Here is a 24103-nt window from a genome sequence, read left to right as displayed (position 1 = left end):
TCAGTCCAGTGGATCCCAGGCTTTGAGGGTTTTCAAAGCTTCCCAGACAGTCCTGGATTGAGAACACCACCCAACGGGTACAGCTCCTTCTCTAACCTAGGAGTACCCCCACCAGAACGGACACGAGGACAAGTGCCCACGAGAGCACTGGACTCCAAAGGGCCGCAGCGGGGACGGAGAAGTGACGACGGTGGCGGAAGTAAGCGCGGCGCAGCGACGCTTGGGTCACGTGTGACGCACAGACAGGGGCTGGGCCGCTGGGCCTTCAATTTTGAGCTAAAATCCATGCAAAGAAGACTGTTCTTTCCTGTTACGCAGACATCCTGGAGCACAGAGGTACCAGAGGAGCTAGTGAGGGACAGTCGTGGTGACCGGGACTGCCTTCCCCCTTAATGTGGCGACTTTACAGGTGGAAATGGAAATACAGAAGAGCACAAGGGGAAGATCTAATCTCGGAGCCCTGCGCTGTTCAGGGTCCTCTCTTCTGTCACCTGATATTTTCCCCGAATTTGTAGCAGCTGCATGATATGACATCTAGTTTAACCAACCCCTCTAGTTTTTCAATGTTATAAATAACACTGGGGGAAGATCATAAATCGGATTTTAGCAGAGGCACATGCATCTTAAACCTTCCGTGGCATGTGGAGGGGTGTCTGAGTCGAGAATAAGGTCCCCAGGAATCCCTCTTACCCAGGGGCACTTTTCCACAAATACTGCTAATTTCAAGATGCGTTTCTTATAGCAGGTTTCTAGAACACTGACAAACGTCAGAGCAGTACAGGAACTCCCAACCCCTACGGTGCTCTGTTCCCACAAGGCAAACAGCCTAACTAATGGGCAGGGAGCTAAGAAGCTTCCGATTCAGGACAGGCCAAGGACGGTGAGCACGTAGCTGAGGGTATTTACAGATGTTGTCGTTAATCCTCGAGGATTCTTGGAAAATGGAAAAAGTGCCAAAAGACAGAGAGATTCGGGCCTTCAGAAGAAAACGGTGAATCCCAAGAGTCACAGGTGACTGGACTGGCCCCCAAACCCTTCAGGCTTTGCAGCAGCCCGTGAAGTGGACGGTGTTTAAAGCCTTTGGGCGAGGACACAAGATGCTCTAGGGGCCCCAGCAGCAGGTGTGGACCCCTGCAGTTTTGTTGCGGCTCCGGCACAGCCGGGCTGAGGGGTTGCCCCACAGTCCTCCAGGCAGCAGGTCCCTGAGCCTGCTGTGGGTTTAGAGCAGTTAACCTCTCCAGACCAGAAGGACAGGGAGTTGGAGCTGAGTCTGACTCTGTCTCTTTCTTTGCTTGAATTCCCACCCCCAGCTCATCCTGGACGTTTAATTCCTTAATGAGAAGCTGGACAGCACAGGGGAGGAGAAGGGCCTGTGGAACACTCACTCTGTGTGCGCGCGCGCGCGCACATGCTTCTCCAAGCCTCAGTGCCTCCTCTTCTGGGGCTTTTGTGAGGGGCAGCATGGCCGTGCTCAGCACCCCACCTGGCACAGGGGATCCCTGGAGAATCACCAGCACAGTTTATACTCCCAGGAGGCCTGGAGGTGGCACGGTTTCTGCCCAGTTAACAGGCGACCTCCCACGACTCTGCCCGGTGCAAACTGGGCCAGCCGGCAGCAGCTCAGTGTCCTCTGTTTAGTCGTGGCCAGAGGCCAAGTACGGCAGCTGGGCCGCAACTTCCTGCTTTCTCCCTGCTCCTCCCCCTGCCTGGAGAGGCACAAATTCCAGGCCTGGTCCGGGGCAGAAATGGCTGCCTGTGGCCGAGGGCTCAGCAGGGCCATGGGTGCCTCTCCCTTCTCGGCTTGGAGACAAGCTCACTCGGACACCAGGGGACACCTGAAGCCGGAGTACGATGCAGTGGTGATAGGAGCAGGTAAAGCAGGCTGGGCCAGGGCTGAGGGGCAGGAGGGCAGCCCAGAAGCCTGGAGGGGCCCCCTCCCCCACCCCTCCCCTTCCTCTGCTCTGGGCACAAGCTGACCAGGAGTTGGGGCAAGAGCAGGTGCTGATGTGAAAAGCCCACTGTGTTTGTGAGCAGGCACCGGCATTCTGGGGCTGGCTCTGCTGTGGACTTGCTGTGTGGCCTGGGACAGATTTTTGCCCTCTCTGGGCTCGAATTTTCCCATCTAGACTGATCAGGGAGGACTAGATGAGCTCAGGGGTTTCCATGTATCTCCTGTGAAATTAGCTGGTTGCCACCACTTTCTTGGAAAGCATATGGTCCAGAAAGGTTGGAAAGAAAGAGCCCTGGGACAACAGATCTGGGAAATCCAGCTGCCCCGGGTGCCCTGCATTCTGGTCACCACCACCTGACCACTGAGACTGCCCCCACGGACACCGCAGTCGTTACATAAAAGGGAGTTAGGAAAAAGTAGAAATGAGTCCCAGAGATCCTACTGCTTGTCCGCCGAGGGTGACAGCCCTGCATTGTCCTGCACACCTGGGCATGCGGGACCTGCTGCAGGGAGCCGCCACCCGCTACTGAGCGCCAGGCTACGCAGCCCGGACTCTCCCGCGAGTGTGTGAGGCTGCAGACTGGGATCGGGCTGCCTTTCCTCGGGGCCTTCCATTCACACCCAAGGGCCCCAAATTCCAACTTGTGACATTTTTTCCAACTGGGTTTTTATGGAGAGACAATGACAGGACTGGAAGAACATGCTTGTCACACAACTTTAAAGCTGCGTCCCTGTTTGGGCATTTCCTCATCTTTACACATACCAAGAGCAGTCGTGTGCTGGTAAATGTTTACCAGTCACCTCTCCAGGGTAAAATGTGTGCATATGTATCCATGCATAAGGTTATTGTAAATACTGAAATAAGTGTGGCACACAATTTTACAGATAAAATATACAATACTCCGAATTCCAGTTAGCCAACCCAGTATCAAATTCCTGTGATTTTTGCCAAACTCAATAACCAGCCTATGGTTGCAATTGACAAATGAGAACAGTTCCGAAAGGAATGTTGTTTGATATTTTCATTTACTTTGAAGAGCAGAATGCAAGTGAGACAACGAAGATTAATGTCCGAACTTCTTAAATGACAGGAAGCTTCGCTCAAATATTTTTAGAATGCTGGGAGAAACGTTCCTCAACTTTTTGCACTATTTCACAACGTGGCAGCTACAGACATGACTGCTGTAAAGCTTAATCTGCATTGTTAGTGTTTTCTCCATCACTTCCTTATGGGTAACAACCAAAAAAGTAATAAATCAAGCCCTGGTGTTAATGTTCGCGAATTTCCATCGTGTGTATTTTCAAGTTACCACTTGAAACTGTGGCCATTTTCAAGTTGCCAACATGACATCACTCACTGAACGTGAATTTGGGCGAGAAACACACAGCACGGACCCCATAAGGGTACATAGCCATAAGTAACCGCGACAGCATAGACCGCGGGGAAACACAGTAAAACAGTCAGGACGTGACAAGCTTCACGTCCGGTTGAATTGCCCACAAGTAGGTGTCTCGGGCATGAGTTCTTCCTTGGCATTGCTTCTCAGATTGCTAACCATAACAGGAAGCCTGGTTTGAAGGCTTTTCTGGCCTGCGTGAAGGACAGGTGGCACCTTCTAAGGTAATAATTATCTCTACTCCCCAAGGTCACACCAGTAACCTGGAAGCCACCTTGAAAAGGACAGTGATTTCGCCATTTGACTGAATATGCCTAAGAATGACCCAAGGAGCCTGTTAAAACACAGTTCCTGGGCCCCGTCCCTGGTGACTGGGATTCAGAGGAGGTCAGCACACCTAACCAACACTTTGAGTAGCAGCCGACACATTCAGGAACCCACATTCAAAGCAGCTTCTCTCCAGAGCCCCACGTGCCTGCTGCCTAAGGAACCCTGCAGTCAGGCCCGGAAATTAGCCGAGCCCTCAGTTTAGGACTCCTTCAGGGGGAAAGGAGAGGTCACCAGAGGCCACAGGAGGGCTCAGCCGGGACCAGGGGTGGGAAATGGTCAAGTGTCCTGGGCTGTTGGATCCTCACCCTTTGTCATTTGAAGTCTGTTTGCTCATTTGTGGGCTCATATCTGATCGTTGAACTGGACCCTGTTGCCTGGAAGCCTTTATTAGTTTTCCAGGATTTATGATCAGCATTGATTAAAAGACAAATAGCTGCCATGTATTGTGGTCTGCTGAGGGATTGGTTCTTTACGTGTATTACTGGTTACTCCCTCTGCAACGGTGCAGGTCCAGCAGCCCCTGTGTTTTACATATGCAGAAGCCAGGACGAGCCCAGGACCGTCTGCCTTTAATGTATCATATGTGTTTGGGAGCAGGGCTTTTCAAACTTCAGGCTGCAGTCCATTCATGAATCCTGTCCTGCTTTTTTTTAAAACTTTCTTAAGAAAATTTTCAAAAGCACCTAAAAATAGTACTATGGCAACCAGTATTTTCAGTGAAGTATGTAATCAAATAGATTATCACATGTTTATCACATGATGACTTAATATTAGCTCTTGAAACTTTTGTTTCTGTGAAACACATTTATATGGGGTGGGGTGGGGTTTGGGTGCCAGGTTACAGAGTGAAATGCATTTCTTCCTGTGGATCACGGTCAAAGAGGTTTTTAACACTCCATTTCAGAGGTTCCTTTAACGAATGAGAAATTGGCTCAATGACCTCGAAAATTCTGGGAGTCTATGTGGAAAACGGAAAACAAAATCAACTCAGCCATGAGAAATCCATCACGTGGGTCATTGCCGCCTCTCGTTTGTGGATGTTGTGTCAAATTAATGGTTGAGTCTTTTATTTAAGGCAATTTGGGTTCAGGTTGGCACTCAGAAAACATATCTCGTGACATCTTTGACGACTCAGAATGACCCTCTGTCACCAAGGAGAAACGTGTGCCAAGTGTCCCAGGCGAGGCCTGGCCCCCTCCCTGAAAACAAGGGCTTCTCCCGCCACTGCTTTTTACCCTGAGAGTAAGGAAGGGGGACGGCCCCAACCCAAGGGCCCACATGCTCGGCCTGTGAGTCTGAGACCACCTGCATCAGGATGACCTGGAGCTTGTGAAAAGTCGGTTCCAGGTCCCTGACCAGAACCTGCTAAGTAGATTCTGGGGCGGGGTCTGAGAATCAGCATTTACATGAGTTCTCAGGTGGTCCTGAAGCTTCTCAGAGCTGGAGAGGCACTTGCTAGCAGAGGGCTTGGTGTGAAACCGGATCCCAAGCCAAGTTCAGGGCTCCTACCCCAAGGGCAGCCCACCTAAAATTTTTGGAAAGAAACTTTATAATACAGACAAATCTGCCAAATAAGCTGGCACCTCTGAAGCACACCTGGCTACTCTAGTGCCCACTGAAGCCAGGTGTGTTTAATTCATTTTGAACTGTTCCAATTTTATTTGGGGAACCCTGGGAATTGACAGAGATGCCCCATGTGACTAAAGCTTTCTGGGGCACTGATGGGAACCACACTTGGGCAAAACAAGCCATGCTCGGCAGCTCCGTCCACGTGACCAGCACTCACTAGACAGCTGGTAATTCCATGCCAGCCAGGAATGCCCAGCATCCAGATACCGGCCATGCTCCTCCCTGTCCCTGTCACCCGCCCTCTGACAGTCACCCGCTCATCCCCAAGGGAAGTGATGGAAGCCCAGCAATCGGAGGCTTCGTGGGATACCTCCCATCTGATGACTGTGGATTTCTCCTTGTCCCCACTCCAGCACCAGCCACTGGCCAAGCCAAGGTGACAGGGCTGTTTTCAATCCAGGGCAAGAATCAGTGTTTTCTGATTCCCAACAAATTGGGTGTCTTACGGCATCGAGCTAGATGCTGTTCCAAAATCCAGGTACAGGCAAGAGGGTCCCCAAGTTCTGCCTGCTCTCTAGGACCTCACGTGCGTGGAGACAGGGGTGGATGGCCACCCTCCTCAAGGAATGTGTCTGCCCACTGACCCCTGTTGCTTTCCTCCCCTCCCCTCTGTCTCGTTGCAGGACACAACGGGCTGGTGGCTGTGAGTCCCTCCCCCTCCCACCCACTTCACTGGCCCCTGGGTGTGTGGCTCTCAGCAGTGTAAGGAAGCCGGCAGGATGAGGGCCACAGGGGAGAAGGAAAAGCCAGCTAGTCCTCTCGCCCTGGTGCTGGCTCGAATGGACTCTGCAGTCATTAAGGGGGAAATCAGGTGCCCCCGGCCTTTCCTCTCCTTAATGCTCATGGATTTCCCCCATGACCTTGGGAGAGTCATGGAGCGTTCAAAAGCGAGATGATAAATAGCTTGGAAAGCGCGTAATGGGCATAGCCTGGGAGGCAGGTTGGAGCCTGGGGATCAGGTAACTGGAGCTGGGGGCACTCTGACCGCACAGCTGAGCTGGGCCAGGGTTACCCGCAGGCTGTGCTTCTCAAACCTGGGTCTGCGTACTCCTAGGAGGCCGTAGTGTGTGCTAGAGGGCATTCAGGCCGCAGGACAAGCAGGGAACATCTTCCTGAAGCAGGGGTGGCTCTAGAACAGCAATGCAGGGACTTAGCATTGTAGGGGAGCTGTGAGACTTGTGCTGGGTCTTTTTTCTTTTTTGGGAGGGGAGGTGATTAGGTTTACTTATTTACTTTCTAAAAGGAGGTACTGGGGATTGAACCCAGGACCTCATGATGCTGAGCATGCACTCTACCACTTGAGCTATACCCTCCTGCCTTGTGTTGGTCTTAATACTTTCCCTGTCATATCAGTGTTACTTGAACCTTTCACACGGGACACTATTTAACTGGTCAATGATTTAAAACATTGATTTTATATTAATACAAACCTGGGTTTGTCTCCCAGCTCGGCCACTTTCCATCTGTGAAGGTTAAGGCGACTCATTTAATCTTTCTGAGCCACAGTAAAGTGAGAATAAAAGTGCACACTTCACAGAACTGTGGTGAAGGGAGTCGATACGTGATGTGCCCCAAGGGCCTGGCTCCTAAAGCCTTACACAGCGGGTGACCTGTTGTCCCAGGTCCTGGGCACACCCAGGCACAGCCCTGCCGTTCCTCCAGCTGGGTGGGGAGAGTGCGCACCATGGGGAACTGCGGGGCCTCCCAGAATAGGAAGGTGTCAGGAAGAACCCGTTCTAGGACGTGCTTTCTGGTTGGGTGGTTCGGGGAGAGCCTGAGGAAGTCGGGCTTTGCTCTAGATTGGATACGCTCCGGTAGAGGGGGCAGTCCTGTGACTGGGCTTCTCTATAAACCATGCGCGAGGAGAGCGGTCACCGTGCAGAGTGGCCATCACGCATCTCGGTCCAGAGAAGGGGCGTTTGGTATTTTGTGGCGGCCCAGAGACCGTGTCTTCACTTGTGTCTGGACAAAATTGCAGGTGGGCTTGCTCTGCCTCGTTTTGCCGTGGTCTCAGACTGCCCTTGTCTGAGGTCGTCATTCTGAGATTGTTCACATCTAATAGGAGAAACCCGACTTGCCTCTGAAGGCCAGGCCAGCTTCCAAATGTCATGTCAGGGCTGCTCTTTTTCCTTTCTTACTAGGATGTGTCAGGAGTGTAGGTTCTGGGCCCAGACTGCCTGGGTTCAGTTCCTGACACCTCTACTCATCAGCTCTGGGATCCTGAGCTGTTAGCCTCACTGAGCCTTGGTTTCATCATCTAGGAAATGGGGAGACTCACTGTGCCCTCCTCTAGGGTGATGGGTGGACTGTATGAGATGATGGCTGCACAGTGTCTGGCACACAGTAGTCGCCAAATGAGCTTTTTAAAATTTCCTTCTGAGTTACACCATCCCACTTGTCACCTTGGTGATAGTGGTGGGACGATCAGCATTTTAGGTCTGTAGACTCAGGACTAGTTCAGTTCAACAAGTATTTATTGATTTCCCACTAGAGCTAGAGAAAAATGAATAAAAACCCCTGCATCATTTGTTCCCCCAAATAAAGCTGTGTTATAATCATAGCTCCACTGATGGAGCACGTCCTCCGTGCCAGGGGCCCTGTGTAAGCCCCTTCTAGGGACCAGCTCAGAGCGTCCCCACAGCAGCCCCAAGAAGCAGGCATAGTGAGTGTTATCAGCGGCAGCACCGTTTTTACACATGAGGGAACTGAGGCCAGATGGATTAGGTCCTGGGGCCGCCCCAGCAGAAAGAGAGAAGGGGAGCAGAACCGGGAGGTGGGGCTCAGCACTCACAAGGCTGGCTCCTGGGGCCGCCTCGGGCGTATGTGGAGGGCGAACCCTGGAGACGGCGGTGGCGTGACTTCACAGAGGCACCAGGCCTTGCAGGAGGGAAGGTCACTCTCCGCTGGGAGGTGCGGGGGCAGGAGCAGTCATGCAGGCCTTAGAGGAGGTCTGGGGCAGTGGGAATTTACGGGGGAGTGAGGGGAACCGCATCTCAGAGGCAGAAACAGCTTGTGCCAGCCCGGTGGCGAGGATTCTGAGCGGCGGGTCGGCCTCCAGGGATAAAGGGACGGTCCTGTCTGCCCCCCACCCCAGGCGGCCTACCTGCAGAGACTGGGGGTGAACACAGCTGTGTTCGAGAGACGCCACGTGATCGGAGGTGCGGCTGTCACCGAGGAGATAATCCCAGGTGAGCCTCAGAGGTGGGGTGAGGGGCATGGGGGATGACCACTGGTGACCGCTGCTGAGTGTCTTTGTCCCATTTGTTTTCAGGATTTAAGTTTTCCCGAGCATCCTACCTCCTCAGCCTGCTGCGGCCGCAGATTTACACTGAGCTGGAGCTGAAGGTTCAGTGTGTGTATGTGTGTGTGTGTCCGCCTGCTCCATCGTCTGGGGGCTTGGGAGGGTGGACAGCTGCTGTTCTCCCCTTGGAGGGTGTGTCTATTCCCCGTGGTCTCCTTGGTGCCTGCTCACAGACTGCCTTTGTCTGCACCCAGTGTCTTAAAAATGGGGAAATTTCACATACAAATCAGACTTCTCCAAGAACAAGCGTTGTCAACATCAGGCCCATGTTACCACACACCTGCACGGGCTGGCACCTTATATGGGTTGGCGGGATCCTAGTTCTGTCTTGCCCCATCACTTCCGGGGTCCTCTTTGGGCCCCACAGGAAGCCTGCCAGGACCCTAAGGCATCAGAGCTTACAAAGCTGCCTCAGGACCCGGAACCCAATTTCTGCCCTCATCACCCTTGACAGCCTGTCGCCGTCCTCGGCAGCTTGAAAAGGAATCGGACTCGGCGTCTTTCATGTCTTCAGGCTCCTGGTTCACTTTGAGGGCATCCCGTGAACTCACAGTCTGCCCTCATCTACTCCTCTTAGCTCCACCTTGGTCTCCAGTCTTGCCTGCTCTGTCCCCTTTCACCCTCCCTGCCTCTCTGACCAGCCAACGCGGTCACGCATTCCTGAAGCCCACTCAGCTTACCTGCTCGGGGCCTCTGTCACCACCCCTCGGAGAAAAGGGTCCCCTGTGCTAGCTGTACACAAAGCTGACAGCACTTCAGCGCCAGTGTTGCCCTAAGTTGAAAGTTTGAAATTAATAAGGTCAATCCACCTGCTGGGTGGTGTGGACTGTGGTGGAAGCAGCCTTGGTTGCAGGGTGGTTGACAAGATGGTGGCTTGGGCTGAGTCAGGGCAGTGGAGATGAGGGGACATGGACAAGTTCTGGAGGCTGAGCTGTGAGGCTTGGTGACAGTTGGGATGCCAAGGGTGAGAGACAAAGAGGAACTGAGGATATCTCCCGGGTGATAAAGAGTTCACTGTGTTAAGAGGAACCAAGCTGACATTCCTCTAATTTGGAATCAAAGAAACTTCCCCTCTCAGTGCTAGAGAGGCTCCTGCAGGTGTCCCGGCCCCGGCCCCCACCAGCATTCAGACTCACCTCCGCAGACTAGTCAGCCGTGGTGGTCCTGCCATCAGGAACTTCTGTGGTTCAGGGAAGCTTCTGTTGTAATTACTGGACAAGTCTCTTTTGGTTTCCTCAGGTTTTCCTAAAACTTCCGCTCACAGGTCTCACTTCTGTCCTCTGGGATGGTATCTTGTCTATGACATGGCATTCATTTATGCAGCCAACAGACTAGGTACTGACAGTACCATTTCTAGATGTTGGGGATACAGCGCTGAGTAAGGAGACTGTGCTTCTGAGCGCGTAGAGCTTACAGTCCACCTGGGGAGACGGAGAAAGATGCAGCTCGCAACGAGCCAGGGGGTGATAAGAGCTTTTGGGAGAAATAAAGCAGAAATAAAGAAATAAAGCACTTTTGAGAGGGGGCAGGCAGCTGGGGGTGTGGAGGGCGCTTGCTTCTCAGGCGACATTTGAGCAAAGACCTCAGAGAGGTGAGGAAGTGGGCCAGGTGTCTGGGGAAAGAAGTCTTTAGAGGCCAAATACATCAAGTTGCATGTATTAAACACGTACAGCACTTTGTATGTCAGTCAGGCTTTGATAAAGTGGTTTAAGAAAAAGAAAGTCTCCAGTGGGAACAGCCAGTCTTACTTGGGGGGCAGCACAGGCTCCTCTTGTTTTACCTCCACCTTCTTTGACGAAGTGGATGTGCTCTTGGAACAGGCGGTGCACTCGTCAAGTATTCGTGAATCAAATCGTGTGTTAAACGCCTCAGCGGAACTTCCACTTAAAGTGGCCCTGGAGCAAATGAGTCTGCAAAGTAAATAAAACTTTTCTGAGGTGAATAATTCATCTGCCTTGTAGGTATGGATTTTCACATAACTGTGATTTTGTTGTGTCTTTCTAAATTTTAATGACTTACTTCTGAAATGAGGGCAGTTACAGACTAGCACTGAGGGTCAGGGCTTTGGAGTCACAGGGATGTGGCTTTGAAACCAGAATCCACTTCCCCATGTGACTTTGGACGAATTATTTCACTTCTCTGAGCTTCTGTTGTTGCATCTGCACAATGAGGATGATATATTTACAGAGCCATTGTGATGTAACCATTGTAAACTCTGGTACAGTCCCAGCACTGGATAGCACCACATGGTGTGGTAAGCTCTGCTGTAGGGGGCCTGGGTTATACTCTTATATCAAAAATAGGAGCCAGGACCACATGCCTTGGGAACCTGTCTGCAGTACCTGAGTGCTCACACAAACACAGGCAGAGAAGGGTCAAGGGCAGATCCCTTCGAATGTTACCTGTGCTGTCTGTTCTGCAGAAACATGGGCTGAGGCTTCATCTTCGAAACCCCCACTCCTTCACCCCGATGCTGGAAGAGAATGCCGGGAGCAAGGTGCCCAGGTCCCTTCTGCTGGGCACAGACATGGCAGAAAACCAGAAGCAGATCGCCCAGTTCTCCCGAAAGGATGCCGAGGTAGGGAAAGTGACTGGAGACTGATTTCCTCCTCTGTCTCAGCCTGGAGGCCACTCTGGAAAGGAGGTGGTTTTGGTTGGAGTTGTCCTGGAGCTGGTTGTCCAGAGGCCACAGGAGCTTGGACAGGCCACCCGACTTGCCTTAAGAGGGCCCAGTGCAAGCCTTTGATTTTGGGCGCTGCCAACAGGAAGGGACGGAGGACAGTGATGGAGACCAGTGGGCACTGGAGACTTTCAAACATGGGTGTATTCAGTATGAGGCCACTGTTCCGGTGGCCTCCACCTGCTGAATTTCAAAGGGGGAATCCACCAACATGTCCTTATACTGTCTGTGCTTTTTACCTCTCCTGCTTTCAGACAGAATGCCAGGTAGTTATCAATATTAAAGCACATGAAGGCCAAAAAAGGATGAAGGGAGAATCAGAGACAATTAAGGATAGAATAGACTGAATCAGGAATTTAGGGCAAGAGAGTTGTAATAATACTCATTCCCTTTGGCGTCATCCCCTGGCAGCCCAAGGCAAGAGTGTGTCCAAAAAGGCGTGCAGGTCTCATGAAAGGAAGTGCACACATCTGATGGAGAAGGCACATTTTTTTTTCTTGGAATCGCATTGGAAGGAATGTGTTGGGTAGCATTGTCTAGATGAGTCATTGAATGTAGCAGGGCTGGTGTGATTGGTTTTGCAGATATAAAAAGATTTTTTGAGTTGCCATTTATTTTGTACCCAGCTTAGATACAAGCTAAAGGCATAGCATTAACTCATATCTTCGTGGAGACAATTTTACAGGAAGAACCTGGGTTAATACAATCCACGTGCTTTGCTTTTTGTTGTGCTGATCTAGTGCTGGGTAAAACCAGAGACCCCCAGGCACACAGCATCTCTCTGATCATCATCTCTGATGATCAGACCACTTGGGGAGCTTTGCTTTTGTTTTTTTCTTAAGTGCCCCTCAAGTGATTCTTTCGTGCAGTAGGTTGGGGTTCACTGCCTACAGCCTCTCCTCCCAATGCTATTCATCTCAGACATACCAGAGAGGATTTAGGTCAAGGTCAGGTCCCTGGGCCTATAGGACAGTGGCTATGGCCATGCGTGCTGTGACCACAGGAACACGAGGCAGAGGCCACGTCCCATGGAAAGTAAGGAACCTGAATTCTGGTTTTATCTTTGCACATTGTCACATTAAAGGCCTGCTGCAGAGAAAGCTGTTTAACTTCATTTTTATCAAGGCTTCTCCAGTGTACCTTAGTACTGAACTTTTCTTTATGTAACAGGTAAAATTCCACAAGTATATCCAGGAGTCTAGATGAATCAAACATTAAAAACTCGGGGCTGAGAATTAAGGGAGGACCTCAGATAGCAGAGTCATCCATCGCTGCTCCTTAGTCCTTAGTCGCCATCCAGGGGTGGGGGTGGGGTGGTAACCAGCATGTTGAAATGGATTCTCTAGAGGGAGATTGAGGGGTGAAGGTAGGCAAGTTTCTGATTCTGCTGATGACGGGAGGACGTGGGAGACTTGCAGACCAGGAAAGGACCATCAACGTATTAGAATACAGAGAAAGAGATCTTAACTTCTACCAGGAATGTATAGAAAGACAAGACAGAGAGAAGAAACTTTTCAATGGTTTTTGTTTTACTACGGCAGCCCCATCCTAGGATACTTGCCAGTTTTCCATGGTGACTAGTCTCGACCAGCATTAACTCCTCGTCCCTGCTACCACCTGGTGGCTCCCCTCCCACCCACGCCCTCTCTGACCTCCCTGAGGGTGGACATCTGTGCGTGGACCTAGACCCAGGAGTAACTCAGCACAGCCAGGCTGAGCCACGTGTGAGCCTGAAGCCGGAGGAACCATCAAAGCTCAGCTGAGAGGCAGCAGGCCATGTGGGGTGGCATGGGGGGCAGAGCACGGGGGCAGAAGGGCCCTGACTCAGAGCTCTCTTCCAGGCCTTTCCCAAATATGAAGCATTCATGAGTCGCTTGGCATTAGCCATTGACCCTCTGCTGGACGCAGCCCCAGCGGATGTGGAAGCCTTCTGGCGGGGCTCCCTGCTCCAGAGGCTCAAGTCGCTCTCCACTCTCAAGCCCCTGTTGCAGGCGGGTAAGTCCCAGAGCAGGCACTGGGGCATGTGAGGGCCTTCACGTGGCTGTGCCCATTTTCTCAATGGCTGGACTAAGCCTGAGACTCCACTGCAGCCTGCCCACTGCCATCAATTAATAGGGGCCACCTGGAGCACTTTAAGCGAGAAGGTCTTAGCCTGGCATGGCTAAGAATAGAGCCTGGGACCAGGGCTTCTGTACAAGTGGTTAATTCTGAAGGGGGATCCCAGAGAAAGGAGGAGAATCTGGAAAGAGGGTAAGTCAACACCAGGGTGTGTTACTGAGCAGGGCACCACTTACAAAATGCCTGTGAGAACCAGTCCCAAGAGAAGACAGGGGCAACATTTACCCACTGGGCTCTGTGCCCCAGTGGTCAGAAGTTGTCGTGTGGGGTAACAATTCCCCATGGGCATTAACTTCTGGGTTGTGCATCTGTGGGGCCAGGTGGGTTCCCGTGGGTGTCCTGTCATGGTGCCAGAGAAGCCCCAGGGAAGAAATGAAGGGGCACATCTTCCAGGTCGGAGGCGAGCTGCTGTCAGGTTGCACTGTGTGATGCTGACCCGAGCCTGCATGGGGCTCGTCACCATAGCCATGGCTGGAATAAGAGATAGTGGCCAGAGAGTTTGGAGAGATGCCCCCATACAAGAAGGATGCCAGATTTAGGCTCAGCAAGAAAAAAAAATCTGTGATGAATTAGTGATGTCTGCCCTGGGCATGAGAAGGGAAGCCTCACCAAGCCTGCTATTATTTTCTAGCACTCCTCTAGGGGACAAAGACCAGTTTAGCTTCTATATTCTAGAAAAATACTGAATCAGTTAGCTGTGATCACAAAATTGCTCCATAACGAACTACAAAACTCCAGTGGCTTAAAAATATCCATTTGTTTCTCATGTGTCTGCATGGTTCAGCTGGGCTCAGCTGATGTGGTCTGGTCTCATGCATGTATTTGTGGCTGGAGCAGCTCTTCTCCAGGTGCCTCTCGTCCTCTTCTCAGAAGCTGCAGGCTAGTCCTGCCCTGGCCTTCTTACGTCAGTGGCAGAGCACAGAGGGCAAGACCCGAGGTGCCAGCCAGTATCAAGTTTCTGACCAGTTTCAAGCTTCTGTTTGTATCACAGCTGCAAATGTTCTACTGGCCAAGCAAATCACACGGATGAGCCCAGAATCAAGGAGCAGGGCAGGTCCCCTCAGCTAGGGTGGGAGGCAGTGCAGAGTTACATGGCAAAGCGTGTAGACACGGCGACGGGTGAAGGATCAGAGCCAGTAGAATCTATCACAAATGCCCAAAGTAGGCACTGCCTCTCAGATTACCAGTCCAAGGAGCTTCATGCAATAAACATTCATGTAGTAAACATTTATTGAGCAACTGCTATGTGCCGAACACTAAGCTAGGCACTGGGGCTACAATGCCTAGAGATCACGATCCCTGCCTTCAAGGTCCTAGTGCCTAGTTACTCTCTGAGATAGTTTGAATCTTTATCAGAGGAATGGATTAGCCAAGCCATGGCATCCCAGGGTAGGGGGCCTCACAAAGTTCAAAGTAAGGGATCAAGATACAAATTTTAAATTTCCCCCAAATAATTCTAACAGCTAAAATGTATAAAGTGCCTGTGGACTTGCAGATGTTTTATATAACTTGTTTAATCCTCACAATAGCCCTTGAGAGTACAAAATATTACTCCCATTTTACAGATAAAGAAACTGATGCAGAAACATTACAGATCAGCGTATTCCCTTCTTGCCTGTCTCAGTTTATGTTTTGTGGATCTCCTCTTTTAGGCCGCATAGTGGGAGCCCGGCTGCCCCAGTATTACCAGGTCCTCACAGCTCCCATTGCCAAGGTGAGGGGCTCCCCGGACGCAGGCAGGAACTCACAGTGTGGCAGCCTCTCCTCCCAAGGTAAGCCCTTCTCCTTGCCATTTTGCTGTCCAGGTGCTGGATCAGTGGTTTGAGTCCGAGCCGCTAAAAGCCACTCTGGCAACGGATGGCGTGATTGGAGCCATGACAAGTCCCCGCATTCCGGGGAGTGGGTGAGTGTGGGATGCAAGGTGGGGCCGATCCCCCGCCAAGAGCGATGGCTGTCATACATTGAGCTCACCCAGTGAGTCAGGCAGGAGCCAGGCACTTCACCCAGGATTCCTTGAACCCTCAAAGCAACACGGAGAGCTGCAGTTCGGAGAAGGGAAGTATCTCCCCGAAGTCCCACAGCTAGTAAGTGGCAGAGCCGATTTGCAGCCTGAGCTGTCTGACACCCCATATTCTCCCTTCTTAGCCGCTCCTCCCTGCTGCTTCAGTAGAGGAGCCTCTCTTCTGCCTCCCACTGTGACATCTCAACTCTGTCATCTATCTATCTATCTATCTATCTATCTATCTATCTATCTATCTATCTATCTCTTCCCTTCCCACAGGGGCCCTGTTGCCCCTCCCTCTTGCATAGATCCTTTCCCGAATTCCAGGACCCGCACACACAGACACCTTCTTGTGGGTGGGAAGCCGCCCTTCCTGTTGTGAGTCGGGGGTGTGCTGACAGCCTCATCCGAGAGGGGGCAGTCAGACACAGTGAAGGCTGTCGTTGTGGGACTATTTAATGAGCCCCTGTAGGAGCAGAAATGGAGGTGTGTGTGTGTGTGTGTGTGTGTGTGTGTGTGTGTGTTTGCGGGGACAGAGTATGCTGCCAGGTCTTGGGCCATTTCCAGTGCACCGGAAGATGCATCTAGGAGCTGCCAGTGTGGCTTTACTCTCAAGGGATAAGAACACCCTGGGAAGTGGTTTTTCAACACACACTAAGCAGCCCCAGATTCCCCAGGGCAAAGGGAAAGGGGGTGTTGGCAGCCGTTGTGACACCTTGGCCAAGCTCTTGTGATCAAACAGCCAATCTGGATCTTCCAGCTGGGGCCTCCTGTCCCTTTCTCTGTGAGTGTCCGGAAGGCTTAGCTACTGCCCAGTTTGTGAGATGGGCCTCTAAGTCATTTGTTTTTTCATTAATTCTTTCAATAAATACTAGTGGAGCACTCATCTGTGCCAGGTGCTAGGGAGACGGTCGAGAATGGAGCGGAAGTCCTGCTGGGAGAGGCAGACACAGAGTGAGCGGTGGGAGTGGAGGGCTGTGAGTGTGAGGATAGGAAAATAAGGCAGGGGGACCATGTGGTCCAGGCTCAGAGAAGCCCCCCATGAGGAAGAGATGTTTAATCTGAGACTCTAAGGACAGGAGGAATTAGCTAAACAAAGGGTGAAGGAGGAAGGAGCTTCTAGGCTGCTGGAGCAGCCTGTGCAAATGTAGGAGCTGTGGGTGGACCGTGTGGTCCATTCAAGGCACGGAGAGAGGTGTGGTTTGGTAGGAGTGCTGGGGCTGGGGGCCGTGGTGAGGGATGGGGCTGATGAGCTGGCAGGACCCCTGGGGGCCATTTGTGGAGACTGGCCATCACCCTCAGAGCGTCGGAGAGCCAGTGAAGGCTTGAAAGGAGCCAAGTGACAGGAGCACAGCTGGGTTTTGAGGCTGGTCTCTGGGTTCTATGTGGAGAAAGGTCGGCAGGGAAGGAAGAGTGGGAGAAGGTGGTCCAGTTAGGAGGATGTTGCTATAGAAGTTTAAGGAGGAGCACAGAGTGGCCTGGGCCAGGGAGGAGGCAGCAGGGACTGAGCCTGGGAATGTTCTTTGGGAGGCACTTGATTGGATGTGGCAGCGAGGGGCTAGCAGGAGGCAAGACTGACACCCAGGTTTCTGTTGGAAACTGAAGGTGTCATTCACTGGGGTGGAGAAGACTGACGGAGAAACAGGTTAGGGAATCGGGGAAACGGGATGGGTTTAAGATGACTGCCAAAAACTGTGCCAGTGGAGATATCTGTGGGTAGCTGGCACACAGGCTCAAGCTCAGGAGAGAGCTGGAGATGCCGGTTCAGGCGTTGCCGCCACATTGTTGGAACCAAAGCTCTAACCAACCCCTAGATGTTTACATGGGGAGAGAATATAGAATGGGAGGTGAAGGGCTCTTACAGGAGTCTTGGGCTCACTTAAAGGCTAGTGGGACATAGCCGGAGTGGGGCAGGGAGAGGCTGAAGGTACCAGATGGGAGGGAACATTTGCTCCTAGAACTCCAGGGAGAGTAAATCCATCCTGCAGCCACTGATTCTGATGATTCGTCCTCAGGTATGTGCTGCTCCATCACGTGATGGGGGGTCTGGAGGGGATGCAGGGAGCCTGGGGCTACGTCCAGGGTGGCATGGGTGCCCTCTCTGATGCCATTGCAAGCTCAGCCACTGAGCACGGAGCGAGCATCTTCACCGAAAAGGTGAATGGCCCCTCTACCCTCACCCTGTTTTTGGCAATGATCCTACAATAGAACAGAATCTTGGATTCAGAGGGTCCTTTGTTTTACTGATGGTCAAGGCGGGGCTCAGAATCAAAGGTCTCCGGCTTTGCAGCCTGTTAGTGGCCAAGCAGCTGTCAACCAGTTCCCAGTTCTTCTGCCCACCCCCTTTGAATTCGCGGTCACCCCCCCACACACACACACACCTGGGCTGAAGCTTCACCAAAGGGCAGCAGAGCTCGGCTGGGGGGATTCAGGATGAGGAAGCTGTGAGTAGGAGAAACACAGACAGCAGAAGTCCTCCAAGACCAACCTGCACTTCCCTTCCTGTGGTCCTGGCCTCTTTCCCATGGGCTCCAGACAGTGGCCAAGGTGCAGGTGAGCCATGGAGGGCGCGTTCAAGGAGTCGTGCTGCAGGACGGCTCAGAGGTGAGGAGCAGAGTGGTGCTGTCCAACGCATCGCCGCAGACCACCTTCCTGAAGCTGACGCCACAGGTGAGACCTGGGGAGGGGGAGAAATGTCTGCAACGTGGGGCTTGGAACTTGGGGGATCAAGGGAACCGGGGCTGCATCAGGGTAGGAGGTGCAGGTGCCAGGTCTCTGCACGTGGGAAGCCTGTCCTTCTCTCCTTACCTAACAGGCAGGTAGCCCACAGGGAAGACGCCTCACAAGTGAAGGGAAAGATCCAGGGAGGTGAGGTGACTTAGGCCAGGCAGCTGGCGATTGGCAGAACCAGAGCTAGAACCCCAGTCTGACTTTCAACTGGAGTTATTTCTACAACTTTCCTACCACCCTGACTTCTCCCTCCTAGCCAGCTCTACCCTCACCGTTTGTGTCCATTAGCCATCGCCATATGAATGTTGCATAACAACCACACAGCTTCTGGGCATCTAACAAAAAATACTGAGTTAGCACACGAAGTAGGGTAAATTAGTTGATCTTGGCTGAGTCCGGCCGATCTGGGATCTGGGCTCACTCACCTGCATCTTCTGTCAGCTGTGGGTCACTAGTGGGCCTTGCTGACCTTGGCTGACCTAGTGTGTGTGCCTGGGCTCTGTTGGCCGTGGCGAGCCCAGGGTGGTCTCAGGATGATGGGGACCTCTGTCTAAAGGTGTTGCTCCTACTCACAGCTTCCTCACACCCCTCGGTGAAGCCTCAGCCCAGGGTGGGGAAGTGACCACAAATTCACAGGGGGCGGGCAGAAGAACTGGGAGCTGACAGCTCTGCTCCCTGTGTCTCTCGTCCTCCAGCACATTAGTCCGAGCGTGTTCTCAGGGTCTGGTGGAGGGCGACAGTGAGCAAACTCAATCGTGCAAGTGCTTTCCAGGCTTCTCTTTGAAACCCATTTGCCAGCAGTAGCCCTGTCTCATGGCCAAGCTCTGAGTCGCAGTGCAAGGGCATTAAAAAGGGGTGTGCATACAGGGAGGGCTGGGGATTGGGGGCAATTTTGCAATTGAGCACACCTTCCCTGTCCCCCAAAGATATGACAATAGTGTATGGGCAAGTAGCTCCCAGTCATTCTTGGAGACAAGGCACCACTTTTTCCAAGTGATTCCATTAATAAAATTCAGTAAACATCAATTCAAAGAGTCTTTAGACAATTTTGAGACCATCAAGACTTCCAAGAGCTTGCAGATCAGAGGAGAAAGAGGCTGCAGCTCACTGGCCATATCCATAGCAGGAGCTGGAGTGGGCTGTTTACAGTCAGGACTGCAAGCAGAGAGTAAAGGACGGAATGGTTAGCGCTGAGTGGGAATGGTCCAGGAGGGCTTCCCAGAGGAGGTGGTTTAGCTGAGCTCTGAGGGAGGGAGAGGATCTTCGGCAGTAGAGGGACCAGCCTCAGCAAAGGAGGAAGGCAGCTCCTTTGGGGCCTCGGCCACCCCAGAATGGAAACTTCTCCTTCTAGGAGTGGCTTCCTGAGGAGTTTGTGCAGAGAATCTCCCAGCTGGACATCCAGTCACCTGCTACCAAGATCAACGGTAGGAGACTCACAGATGTCAGAGCAGTCTCTCCCTATGTTATCTGAGTGAGAAATCTCCCGGTCTGGGAAAGACTCACCTACGTTGTCAGCTCTAGTCCCTGACTGCCAGCCTGCCCCCTAGTTTGAAGGTGAAACACTTTCTTGTACTTTTTCTTCCAAGTCGACCATGTGGGTAAGCAGGTGGTGGGTAGAGAAGGAGGATCCTGGGGGACTGAGGACACAGGCCTTTGGGCCCTGACCCTCCTCTTTGATCCCTCAGTGGCTGTTAACAGGCTGCCTGACTTCCTGGCAGCCCCCAATACTCCCGGGGGCCAGCCACTGCCCCATCACCAGTGTACCATCCACCTCAACTGTGAGGACACCCTCCTTCTCCATCGGGCCTATGAAGACGCCATGGATGGCCTGCCTTCACACAGGTGGGGGTCCCTGGAGACATTGGAGCCCCTGGTTGGAGCGTTGGGGGTGTGGTGGGGGCAACAGGGACAAGCTGCACGTTCACAGGGGGGCCGCGGCGGGATGAGAGAGCCGGGTCCTGGAGGTCTGGCAGGGACCAGGGCCTAGGGATGAGGGACACCCCATGGTGGTCTGGATGGTCCTGGTGGTCCTGGTGGTTCCTGAGTCCTTGCAGGCAAAGGCCACCTCACAGAGATCAGCAGCCCAGCCCTGGTGCCCTCTCATCTCGGAGCAGCTCCCTAGCCCCTTCCTCCAGCAGGCCCAACCCTCTCCCCTCCTGTGTTGCATGCAGACCTATAATTGAGCTCTGCATCCCTTCCTCGCTGGACCCCACCCTGGCTCCCCCCGGCTGCCACGTCATCTCCCTCTTCACTCAATACACTCCCTACACACTGGCTGGAGGCAAGGCCTGGGACGAGCTGGAGAGAAATGCTTACGCAGACAGAGGTAAAGAGGGCTGGACTGTCCTGTCTCCACAGTGATAGCTGGCCGTGCACCCCGATGGACCCCTCTCCTCCTGACTACCCCACTCAGGATTCACACCTGTGCCAGGGGGTGAGGCATGCCCGGGGAAACCTCAGTCAACACGAGTGTGTGGGGATCAGGCACTGGGCTAAGAAAGCCAAAAAGACACAATTCTTGCCCTCAAGTTACTCAGGGTCCCGTGGGGGAGACTAATAAGCCAGTCTTCCAATTCAACGGACTGTGTGAACCAAAGGAGGAAGCCAGAGAGACAAGGAGAGCTTTCCAAAGGAGGGGACAATTTGAGCTGGGTTTTAAAGGATGAGTCAGCCAGGCATCAAAGGGCATTCCAAGCAAAAGAAATAACTTGATCAGAGCAATGAGGTGGAGAAATCTTTGCATATTCAAGGATAAGTCTGTGTTTAGGGCTGGAGTAAAAAGGTGGGAAAGAGTGGGAGGCTGGACTAGCCCGAGATCCATAGGCCTTTGTAGCAAATAAATAATTTGCTATGGACTGTTCCTGGGTTTTGCTTATTGAGAATTAATTTGCATGTGAAAAAAACCCTTCTAAGTGTAGAGTTTAATGAATTTTCATAAATTTGCCAACTTGCACAATTGTAATGCCTCCTGCTCTTCCTCTGAACATCCTCTCGTTTCACTGTGTTTGGCACCCAGTGTTTGATTGCATCGAGGCCTACGCGCCTGGCTTCAAGGACTCTGTGGTGGGCAGAGATGTCCTCACACCCCCTGATTTGGAGAGAATCTTTGGGCTTCCTGGAGGGGTGAGTGTAGGACTGGGGGGTCTCTCATCACCTTTTCCCTGCATCCCTTCCCTGGCAGGCCCGTTCAGCTTTATCTAGTCACACTCAGCCTCCTGGGGAAGAGAGGACAGTGGCAGAGACCACAGCAGGGAGGGCGGAGGAGTGGTCAGATCTAGGGAGTGGGGAGGGGGGTGAGGAGGCACGGTCAGGAGAGGGAGCGCCGCTGAGCAGACCGCCAGGACTGTGGCCCTTCTGCCCAAATGTCCATGTCAGCCTTTCCCATCTGGCTTTCTTCAGAGGGACCTGTTCCCTAAGGCAGCATGGCCTCCGACTTCTCTCTGACTTGTCAAAAACTCACTGAGCCTGGAGGCAGGGGGACAGGAGAGGGGGCCAAGTCCAGTACAGCAGCCTCTAGCTTCGTGTGATTATTGATGGTTTCAGTGCAGCCAGGTGGGATGAGATGTGCTTCAGGTATAAAATGCACCCCAGGTGGCAAAGACTGACTATAAAAAAATGTAACATGTCTCACCAATAATTTTTATACCGATCACATGTTGAAGTGATAATATTTTGGATCTACTGGGTTAAATTCAATAGATTATTGACATTAATGTCACCAGTTTCTTTTTAAGTTTGAATATGATTACTAGGAAATCTAAAATTACTATGTGGCTCCTGTTATATTTGTATTGGGCAGCCGCTGGGCCAGATAGAGAGGGAGGAGGCCAGGCAGTGGGAAGTGAAGGGAAAGGACAAAGGAGGAAGCTTGGGGCCGCAGACTGAGAGGTCCCAGTAATGCTGTGAGTGCAGAGGTTGGGTAGAGGTGATGTAAAGCAACTGCCTGGAGGCAGAGGATGGGGAGGAGAGGCAGGGAAGACGGGAGAGGAGCAGACTTGAAGGAAGAGGGCGAGCTCAGTTTGGGACATGATGAGGGGCAGCCAGTGGCCATCCCCATGGTGACATCCAGCAGATGTTGGTCTCCTTGTCCAGACCTGCCCTTCAGGTGCATCCTTCCCCGACCCCACACCGCCTCCCTCCTCGGCTGGTCTGACCTAGGCCAGTGGAGCAGAACTGAGCTCAAGTCCCAGTGTCCTTGTCTGCCATTTACTGTGACCATGCAGGAGGTTGGACCCCCAGGGCCCAGGCTCAGATTGCTATCTTGGCCAAAGAAGCATGTTGCCAGCAGCCAAAATAAATCAAATTCCTCTGTTTTTCAAACAGAGAGAGGGGGATTCGTAGTCCACAGCAAAATCTTTAAAATCTCCCTTTTCTTCCCCATTCAGTTTCCTCACACTCTGAAGACGCTCCCTACCCTTCTTCCTTCTTGAAAAATGCCTCTAGGAAACTTCACCCCCAGCCCTAGGACGTGTGCCTACTCTGTCTCTCCCCCTCCTCATTTTGTGTCATAAGACCCCGAGAAAACATCCTGGAAGAAGAACCTTCCTTGGAGAGCAGGGGAGGGGAAGGCGGTGGGGACTGTAACACTCCTGTGTTAACGGCTGTGGCCCTGCCTCCCACAGAACGTATTCCACTGTGCCATGGCCCTGGACCAGCTGTATTTTGCCCGCCCTGTGCCCCTGCACTCCAGCTACCGCAGCCCTCTCCAGGGCCTGTATCTCTGCGGAAGTGGGGCCCATCCTGGTGAGTGACCCTTGGTCTCACTACCTGTGTGGGTGGCGAGGGCTGGCGGGATGCCAGAGGCTTGCAGACGGGGGAGCAGGGGAGCAGGAGGGAGGCAAGGAGCTCCCACGAGAACAAGCCATTTCCCTAGCTGAGAATTCTCCGTGCCCCGAGATAAACAGGCTAACTCACACCTCCTCCTCGTGAGGCCTGGGGATACGTCCCAGTGGAGCCATCTCTCCAGATTCCCACTATGGGGTGTAAGACACCCATGTCCCTAAATTCCCCATCTGTATTTTAGGCCAGTGAGGATGATCAGCAAAGTTCAGTTTCTCAATTTAAAAAAATTTCCCTGCCCCATCCCAGGCCTAACCAACCCTACAGATTCTCATTTCCTATTGATGCTTCCTCTGAGCTATATGGGCCCTGGTCTCCCAGACAGGGTCCGAACTTCCACGTCTTCCCCCCAAGCCCTTAGCAAGCCCCTCAATCTAGTTTCACGTGAAGAGAGTCTCACCATCTGGCCCATCGGCTCTCAGACTGGGGGTGGGGGAGGACACTTGCTTGGACTGTGCACCGGCCCCTCTGTGGAGCGCTGAGGCAGGCAGCCTGCAGGGGAGCCCAGGCTCTGGCTTCAGAGTCGTCCCAGGTGCTTCTGATGCCACGGCCCCAGCACCACACTTCAGGCATCCCCGCTCTGCTCTGCTGGTGCCTCTGCGTGTGTGGGTGGGTGGGTGGGAGGAAGAGGGGGAGTGAGGGTGAGCACAACTTTGGTTCATGGGAAACTCCCTTCCAGGAGGAGGTGTCATGGGAGCCGCTGGACGCAATGCAGCACACGTGGTCTTCAGGGACCTCAGGAGCATGTAACCCGAACCAACTCTGACCCAGGAAGAGGTCACCATTGGGATTTTAAGTCCCCATTGGATCAGCTTCCCAGGAAATGGCTTGAGGCAGGCAAGTCCTCAGGGGCAAGCTGCTATTCTAGAAGAAACATGCAATTTACATTTGGTCCAAGTTAACTTTGTGCCCATGACCTCATGAATAAACTGGTTTTATTAAAGCCATGCTTTACATGGGCAGTTCACATTTTTTTCTATACATTAGTAGAGTAGGTAATATGCAATAACGAGGTGATTACATGCAGGATATACTTGTCTGGGATACTCAGTAATCTCCCATCAGCTCCAGTCTGTTTGACCAACGAGCATCCTCCTCTCACTGCTGGGCGCCCCCTACCAGCTGA

The 24103-nt window shown here is 52.6% G+C and overlaps 1 protein-coding gene and 1 long non-coding RNA gene across 3 annotated transcripts; one reads left to right on the top strand and one right to left on the bottom strand.

Annotated features, from left to right (window-relative positions):
• Positions 1 to 14: 14 nt before the first annotated feature.
• On the top strand, positions 15 to 23931 carry PYROXD2 (pyridine nucleotide-disulphide oxidoreductase domain 2). The gene is made up of 16 exons (XM_006210540.3): positions 15 to 1872; positions 5931 to 5950; positions 8402 to 8495; positions 8579 to 8652; positions 11031 to 11186; positions 13130 to 13283; positions 15059 to 15120; positions 15212 to 15309; positions 17424 to 17565; positions 17944 to 18078; positions 19490 to 19562; positions 19824 to 19980; positions 20310 to 20464; positions 21155 to 21261; positions 22761 to 22881; positions 23657 to 23931. The coding sequence occupies exons 1-16, from the start codon at positions 1746 to 1748 to the stop codon at positions 23725 to 23727; spliced, it is 1746 nt and encodes a 581-aa protein (XP_006210602.1). The 5' UTR covers positions 15 to 1745; the 3' UTR covers positions 23728 to 23931.
• On the bottom strand, positions 8102 to 10830 carry LOC140699381 (uncharacterized). Of its 2 annotated transcripts, XR_012077534.1 has the most exons (4): positions 10628 to 10830; positions 10357 to 10518; positions 9745 to 10029; positions 8102 to 9380 (listed from the first exon to the last, which is right to left on the bottom strand). It is a non-coding gene; the product is annotated as an uncharacterized lncRNA (long non-coding RNA). The 2 variants fall into 2 exon arrangements; XR_012077533.1 differs by having other exon boundaries at positions 10357 to 10830.
• Positions 23932 to 24103: the final 172 nt, after the last annotated feature.

This window comes from Vicugna pacos, chromosome 11 (assembly GCF_048564905.1).
Source record: "Vicugna pacos chromosome 11, VicPac4, whole genome shotgun sequence".
NCBI classification, from domain to species: domain Eukaryota; kingdom Metazoa; phylum Chordata; class Mammalia; order Artiodactyla; family Camelidae; genus Vicugna; species Vicugna pacos.
Note: the sequence above shows the minus strand (reverse complement) of the source record. Positions and strands in the feature narration are given on the sequence as shown.

Excerpts from the sequence above, each read along its gene's own strand:
- PYROXD2 (XM_006210540.3), top strand. The coding sequence starts at position 1,746 with ATGGCTGCCTGTGGCCGAGGGCTCAGCAGGGCCATGGGTGCCTCTCCC. Across the intron at positions 8,653-11,030 it reads ACACTGAGCTGGAGCTGAAG|AAACATGGGCTGAGGCTTCA; the intron begins GTTCAGTGTGTG and ends TCTGTTCTGCAG. Across the intron at positions 17,566-17,943 it reads CGAGCATCTTCACCGAAAAG|ACAGTGGCCAAGGTGCAGGT; the intron begins GTGAATGGCCCC and ends CATGGGCTCCAG.